This window comes from Gavialis gangeticus, unplaced genomic scaffold (genome assembly GCF_001723915.1).
Source record: "Gavialis gangeticus isolate Ggan-Ray unplaced genomic scaffold, GavGan_comp1, whole genome shotgun sequence".
In the NCBI taxonomy this organism is placed as follows: Eukaryota; Metazoa; Chordata; order Crocodylia; family Gavialidae; genus Gavialis; species Gavialis gangeticus.
Genome location: NW_017729027.1, coordinates 677,681 through 685,995, shown reverse-complemented (window position 1 = coordinate 685,995; position 8,315 = coordinate 677,681). Strand labels below are relative to the sequence as shown.

General features: G+C 45.7%; 1 protein-coding gene across 1 annotated transcript in view; it reads right to left on the bottom strand.

Moving 5' to 3' along the window:
- RRAGD (Ras related GTP binding D) overlaps positions 1-8,315 on the bottom strand; it is a 35,584-nt gene that overhangs the window by 15,382 nt on the left and 11,887 nt on the right. The window contains exon 4 of the mRNA XM_019520349.1: positions 7,637-7,779. Coding sequence (XP_019375894.1) covers positions 7,637-7,779 — 143 coding nt within the window. The remainder of the gene's footprint in view (positions 1-7,636; positions 7,780-8,315) is intronic.

The window sequence follows — 8,315 nt, the reverse complement described above, 5'->3', positions numbered from 1 at the left end:
CTCTCCAAGCTGCCTGGCTGCATTCCTGTAAATTGGCTATTGGATGGGTATCGGCCAACATAGCTGGTTAATAATCAGCCTTCGATGTCAGTCAAGAAAATCTTTAACAATGCATCCCTAACAGCAACATTATAATATACTGTATTTACTTGAATATAAGATGAGGTCTGTCCCCCTCAATCAACACGGGGGAAATAATCCCCTTGTATTGCATTTGCATTACAAGGAAACTGCATTAAATTGCCTATCTTTGAACTGTTGCTAAAAGCAGCATGTGCTCTGTAATGAAAATTAACTATGAAGCTGATTAAATGCAGCCAACACTGAGCAAGACTATAAGACTATCGCCCGCATGAGACAAACATGCTGATGGGAATGGGGTTTTTTTGTTTGGCCCTTAAAATAAATGGGTGGGTGTTCCATCCACAGGGAACTGGCATCAGGTCTGAAGTTATTCCAATACGAGGCTTGCATCAAAAAGGCTGCAGCCAGCCATGACACCCTCTTCTTGGTGCCAAAAATGTTTGATCTTAGGCAAAAGGCAGAGATGCTGATGACAACCTATCACAAAGAACAGGTTAGTACACCCTATCTGAATAAGATGTATGGTATTGTCCATTGAGCATAGTCCCCTTCAGCACCGACAATTTTTCAAGTCATGATGCACCACTATATTGAATACATTTCTACTTCCTCTTCACTCTCACTGCTGAGCTGTACCTTTCTTTCCCATTTCCAATTATTTCTGTTTCTTCACAAGCCTTAAATGTCTGGCAAACATCCCTAAATGGGGCCCTACGCAGTTCACCTAGAATCCCTTGTCATGCCATCTGCAGCCTGTTGTACATGATTAGTGTGGCCCTACCCTCCATAAGGTGAAAGTTAGACCAGGTTCCCTTATGCCTCATCTGCATATAAATTATTGTTGGATCTCAGAACTTATGACGAAAGCCTCCAGCTTCAGTCATGGCGGGGTGGGGTGCTAATTAGCACATGGATGGTTTGTGAGGGGTACCTGGAGCATGCACACAGAGCAAGCAGTGCTGAGCTGTGGGGTCACCACGGCTTGAAATGCTGTTGACTCTGCTGAGCCCCAGCCCAATTAACTATATGGTAAATCATGAACCTTTTGGCTTTGTACTAATATCAGGCATAGTTTGTACTCACTTTAAGTAGGCGCTAAAGTATAACTTAAAAGTGCATTTGTGGAGAACCTGTGCTAAAACTTGCAGCACTTTAAAAAATGGTAAATGCATCTGTTCTGGATGAAATAAGTCGATGAGTACTATATTGAAAAAATTATCAAGAGCCACATTTGTGAGAGCCCTGCAGGGGAAGTGATGTTGAGGGGTAACCAGCATGGGTTCGTGCCAGGCCGATCCTGCCTGACTAACCTGGTCTCTTTCTATGACCAGGTAACAAAGAGCTTAGATGGGGAGGAGGAAGTCGATGTCATCTTCTTGGACTTCCAGAAGGCCTTCGACACAGTGTCCCACCCAATTCTGGTGGGCAAGCTGAGGGACTGCAGCATTGACAAATGCATGGTCACATGGGTGGCAAACTGGCTCCAGGGGTGAACTCAGAGAGTGGTGGTGGACGGGTCGATGTTGATCTGGGAGGGTGTGGGCAGCGGAGTCCCCCAGGGCTCGGTCCTTGGGCTGGTGCTGTTCAACATCTTCATTAGCGACCTGGACAAGGGTGTGGAGAGAACCCTGTTCAAGTTCGCTGATGACACCAAGCTGTGGGGCAAAGTGAATACACTGGCAGGCAGGGACCGCATCCAGGCAGACCTGGATAGGTTAGAGAAGTGGGCAGATCTGAACAGGATGCAGTTCAACAAGGACAAGTGCAGGGTGCTGCACCTGGGGAGAGGGAACCAGCATTATGGTTATAGGTTAGGGGCTGACCCTCTCGGCAGCACAGAGGCAGAGAGGGATCTTGGAGTCAGGATTGACTCCAGGATGAATATGAGTCGCCAATGCGACGAAGCAATAGGCAGAGCCAACCGCACCCTGTCATACATCAACAGGGGCATCACTAACAGGTCCAGAGAGGTCTTGCTCCCCCTCTATGCGGCGCTGGTCAGGCCGCAGCTGGAGTACTGTGTCCAGTTCTGGGCGCCGCACTTCAAGAAGGACGTGGAGAACCTGGAGAGGGTCCAGAGGAGGCCACTCATATGGTTGAGGGCCTCCGTGGCCAGCCCTATGAGGAGAGGCTGAGGGACCTGAATCTCTTCAGTCTCCACAAGAGGAGACTGAGGGGGGATCTTGTGGCTGCCTACAACTTTATCAGGGGCCACCAGCAGGGACTCAGGGAAAGTCTGTTCACCAGGGCCCCCCTTGGAGTCACCAGGAACAATGGCCACAAGCTGAGGGAGGATAGGTTTAGGTTAGATATTAGGAAGAACTACTTCACTGTAAGGGTGGCCAGAACCTGGAATGGGCTTCCCAGAGAGGTGGTGCTCTCACCTTCCCTGGAGATCTTCAAGAGGAGACTGGATAAGCACCTGGCTGGGGTCTTATGGCCCCTGCCACCCCCAGTGCTCCTTCCTGCCCATGGCAGGGGTTCGGACTCGATGATCTGTCTAGGTCCCTTCTGACTCTATGATTCTATGTTAGATTAATTAGACAAATTAGATTCTATACCTGGAAAATTATATCCAATTTGTAAATTTTCCTTATATAGAATCTAATTATTGGAGGTTTGTCTTGAATTTGTTAACCTGCCACTATCACAGCATGGAAAAATCAATCCGCAGGTTCAGGTATCCCCTTTGTCCTCTCCCAACTTCTTCCCCCTACAACCTCTCTCCCCACCTCCTTACTGTCAGACCATGCTCTTCCTGAGCACATGGAAGTGAGGAAAATATTTGAAAAAAACTGACCTTGAAATAAACATAGCTGTTGCAATTTGCTATGTTTTATAATCAGGGTTGTCAATATTCAAGTAAATATGATACCATACTTTACAGAAGCATGTGTTTCCCTGACAAAGTAATGTCACAAAAATAAACCCTTTGTTGTCTGAAACTTGCAAGGCACTAGTTTTTATAACATTACAAAACTTCAAGTGTGAAGGTATAGAAAAGACTTCTAAAGAGCAAAACAATTTTATGTAAGTATTCTACTCCAATTCAGGTTACTGTATCAAAAACTATCATGTATATTGACATTATTTGAGTTGGCCTTAAGAAGCCGGTTCCTAAATATATTGTTTCTGTTACGTGATGGTCTTGCTTTAGTTGGGAATAATGAATATTCCACATCTCTCAGAATCACCCTATATCAAAAGGAATTTTGGAAGAAAAAATACCTTGTAGTCCTTTTCTTTCTGCCCCCAGCCTCAAATTTAGCTAAGCCTGCTAATGAAAAGGGATGAGAATATGAGAACTTAAGGCAGCTGTAAAATTCATGAAGGAACATGTGTTCAGGGATGCCATGTATGACTGGGCTGTATTCATAGAGGACTACAGGCTGCACAGAATGGATCGGGTAGGAAAGAAGGGAAGAGGTGTAGCTCTCTATGTAAAGGAGTAGTATGTCGCCTCAGAGACCCAAACTGGTTCAAGTGACTCTGTGGGTCAAGATACTGGGAGGTGGGGGGAAGAAGGGGGAGACAAGGGGAAGGAAACTTGATTATCAGCGTCTACTACAGACCGCTACACCAGAAGCAGCAGCTGGATCTGGAATGTTTTAGAGAACTGACGGAGGCTCCACATTCAAAGGACATGTTTGTCATGGGTGACCTCTGTAGCAGGGCACTAAGCTGTGCCTGCTTCTTTAACAGCAGAAGCTGCCTGGCCAGAGAGCACTGCAGGGTAGGCAGAGTTCCACAGCTACAGATTGCCTAAACAACAGCCTAAAGGAATAGCTGGCCAGCACCTGCAGGCGGTCAGATGACTGGAAGGAGGCAGGGCTCTGGGGATATATAAGCTCAGGGCTGGAGCTAGCAGTTTCACACTCTGTGACAGGGGGCCGTCCTGAGGCCACACTCTGCATCGGCCTACCCACCTGTCTTGGACAGTCCGTCCGCCTATCTCGCCTGCCATGCCTTGTAGGTAAATAATTAAGTTGTTTATTAGGCAGGAGCCTGCTCTTCATGCACTCAGCTATGCCAAGCAGTACATACACTCTCCAATCTTCCCTACACGTGTTCCATGCCTTGCAGGTATTACTATCGTCATCAACTCTATACATCCCTGGCACTGAACCCTCTGGCTCCTGCCTCTCTGCAACAAGTAGTCACTGGTTTCTCTGGTGACTGACTTTCTGTGCCTTTCTTGCAGATGCGTGTCTCAGTGCCTCCCTCCTGGGCACCTGGCTCTGCATCCCCTTAGCTGCGTCCCTCTGGTGCTATAACCCTCTGGCGCTATGGGTGCTGCAACCCTCTGGCTGTACCCCTCTGGCGCTATGGACTAGCCCCGACCCTACTGTATTTGCGCCCCTCTGGGCTCACTGAGCCTCTGTGGCTGCACCCCACCCCCCAGCACTCTGGGCTCACTGTGCCTGACGCTGGGCTCTATCAAATCATATGCCCTCTCTCTCTAGGCACTAATGAGGCTTCCAAACCTCCCCTTCTAGACTCATCCTGATCCTCCAGGCCAAACATGAACACACACGCAAGCCCCTGTGCTATACGACAAACTTCTACTCAGAGTAACATGCCCCTATTCTAGGTACCTGGGAGACTCCCTGTAGTCATGTAATACCTAGATAGCAGAGCAGGCCATACTGGGAGAGCTAGGCAAGCAGCACCAGGTCTAAAGTAGCTTCAGCAGGCAGGAGCTCCTTCCCTGTCAGTTGCTAGAGAGAGAGTGTGTGTCTGCTAGCTACAGCCTAGGCTTAAATATCCCAGAACCCTGCCTCCTGCCAGTCAGGTGATGTCAGCAGATGTGGCCCATTACTCCCTTAGGCTGTTACCCTGGCAACCTACAGCTGCAGAGCTCTATTTAGCCTGCAGAGCTCCTTGGCCAGGCTTCTTCAGCCTTAAGGAGCAGGCACATTTTAGTGCCCTGTTACACTCGCTCTGGAGACTGCCAAGGGAAGGAGCATGGCCTCAGAGAGCTACCCAGAGACCTTTGGTCACTTGCTTTGCTGCTTATAAGGACTAAGCCTCTAGGAACCTACACACTAGGAGACACACTATCCTAAGGTGGGAGTTTTACCTTCTTAAAGGGGCAAAACATAGTCTTCATTGTTAGCGTTATGTTATAGCTCAAGGGCTTATGTCTGTGTTGTTATTTGAACAAGCAGTTTGTGGACAAGGTTATAGGGGAGGTGGAGACCTCATTAGTGCCAAGAGTAGCACAGCTATATGGGCCAGAGAGTGCCAGAAGAGTGCGGAGACACTAGGCCGGAGGGCCTGGCACCAGAGGTGCACAGGAACTGGGGGCCAGTAAGCCCAGCGCCAGAAGGGCATAGCCAGTACAGATCTATATAATAGTGGTGCTTCATTTAAGTCACGGAAAAATGTGGATTTGGGGTTACTTTTTTAAAATGAAAATAGGGGAATTTTAAATCAGAGAAAACCAGGATCCCTACTAATGAGGGAGCACTTAGAGCAGCTGAATGCCTTCAAGTCAGCAGGACCCGATGGACTATACCAGAGAGTGCTGGGGGAATTGGCTAGAGTCACTGGAGAACCACTGGCGAAGATATTTGAAGACTGGTGGTTCTTGGGAGAGATCCCTGAAGACTGGAAAAGGGCCAATATGGTGCTAATCTTTAAGAGGGGAGGAAGGAGGATCTGGAAAACTGTAAGTCAGTCAATCTGACCTCAATACTGGGTAAAATTTTGGAAAAAATTATCAAGAAGTCCATTTATGAGAGACTGGGAGAAGGCATGCTGCTGAGTGATGGCCAACATGGTTTTGTTGTGAGCAGGTCATGTCTGACCAACCTTGTCTCCTTCTATGATGGGATGAGACATCCTTCTTGGATGTGGGAGACATAGTTACTGTCAAATACTTGGATTTTAAAAAGGCCTTCGATATGGTCTCTCATGATGCTCTTATAAAAAAAACTGGGAGATTGTGGGCTGGCAGAGTCCATGGTCAGGTGAGTTGGGAACTGGCTAAGGGGTCAAATTCAGAAAGTGTTAGTGGACTGCTCTGTATCGTCTTGGAGGGAGGTGGCCAGTGGTGTCCCGTAGGGTTAGGTTCTTGGCCCCATGCTGTTCAACATCTTTATCAACAATTTAGATGAGGATGTGGAAAGGAATCTGTCTGAGTCTTGTACAGGATACTATGTTATGGGGACTAAGTTACGGGTATCCAAGCGGACCTGGACAAGCTGGAAAGGTAGGTGGAGCGGAACCGGATGCAGTTCAATAAGGATAAATTCAGAGTGCTTCATCTGGGGAGAAGTAACCAGTGACACGAATATAGGTTAGGAGGAGATGTCCTGGCCAGCACAATGGCTAAAAGGGAACTCGAGGTTATGGATGATCACAGAATGAACATAAGCCACAAGTGCGACACTGCATATTGGGATGCATTAGCCAATGCATCGCAAACAGGGCTCAGGAAATGATACGTCCTCTCTACTCAGCGCTGCTAAGACACCAGCTGGAGTATTGTGTCCAGCTTTGGGCACTGCACTTCAAAAAAGATGTGTAGAATCTTGAAAGGGTCCAGAGAAGGACCACAAGAAGGATTAAGAGCCTGGAAGACAAACCTTATGACCAGGGATCCCAGTTTTCTCTGATTTAAAAAAATTCCCAATTTTCGGTTTAAAAAAAGTAACCCCAAATCCACATTTTTCCATGATTAAAATGGATATATATAGTGGTGTTTCATTTAAATCATGGAAAAATGTGGATTTGGGGTTACTTTTTTTTAAACTGCAAATTGGGGATTTTTTTTTTTTTTATCAGAGAAAACCAGAATCCCTGCTTATGAGAAAAGATGAAGGGATCTGGGACTGTTCAGCCTGGGGAAGAGAAGACTGAGGGGGGACTTGGTGGTCTATACGTATATAAAAGGTGAATATCGGGAGCTTGGAGAAAAACTGTTCACTAGGGTGCCCCAGGGGATGACAAAGAGCAATGGCCATAAACTGTTAGAGGATGGTTTTAGATTGGATGCGAGGAAGGGTGACTTTACAATAAGGGTGACCAGAATCTGGAATAGACTTTCCAAGGAGGCGGTGCAGTCCCCAACCTCGGAAGTCTTCAAAAGGAAACTGGACAGACACCTTGCTGGGATAATTTGATCTCGGCAGTATTCCTGCCCAGAGCAAGGGGGTTCTTCTGAGATCCCTGCCAACCCTTAATTTCTATGATTCATTTGGTAGCAAAAACAAACAAAAATAGTAATCTGTTGCTGGACTTCTTTCTCTCTCTCTCTCTCTCTCTCTGTCTTTTTAAGATGTGTTCCAAGCTCTACACTGGAATTGAAAGAATGTAATTTTAAAAACCACGATTTCTTCCCATTTGTATGTTATAACAGGTACTAACTTGCTTAAAGTCTCCATAGGATAGCATGCCTATTTGGGATATTCTAGGAGACCATCCTTTTACAAATGTTTATAAAGAAAATCATTCTGTTCTTTAGGTCTTCAGTTTGATTGCTCTACAATACTTTTATCTAAAAAGGTGTCTAAAAAAGTTTAATAAACACAGTTTACAATCTACTTACCCATAGATACAAGAAATATCAATAACAACATCTATCATGTCGCAACACAGCTCGTAAGTTTGCATATCCACTGGAGTACTGTCTGTCGCAATGTAAATTTTACTGACTACATCAAATAAAAAGGCTTTCTCAATCCCAGAATTCTGAAACAAAAGAAAATCTTTATTAGAAGGGACCATTCTCTACAGCTAAAATCATAATTGTTAACCCCTCCTCCCCATTATACATACAAAGAGCAAGTACAAGTTAAGTGAAAGTTAATTTTCTAATCGCAATAGATAATTTATAATATGGTAATGACTAGACATGCTCCCATATGGATCAAGAGGTCTGTAGAGACATACATTCTTACAAAAAATTGTAATAAAATCTATGAATAATCTGAATAAATGCATGCTAGGTATTTTCCACAAAGGGGATAGGGTTTTCTGCTCCAGAAACTTTTTCTAAGCAGCAACTCTGGAAATTGTTATTCTAAACAGAAAAGGGAACAATGGATAGCCAGTGCAGGAGGAACAGTCTTCTGATCTACATTTTGCAAGTTGTTTCTTCTATCCAAGAGTAAAATTAATTTCCAACTCCCCACCCATGCCCTGCAACTTGCTCCAAGACAGAAGAAAATAGAGGTCTATGCCATATGCGGAGGAGAACAGGATGGGGTTTAACATGGACAAGTGTA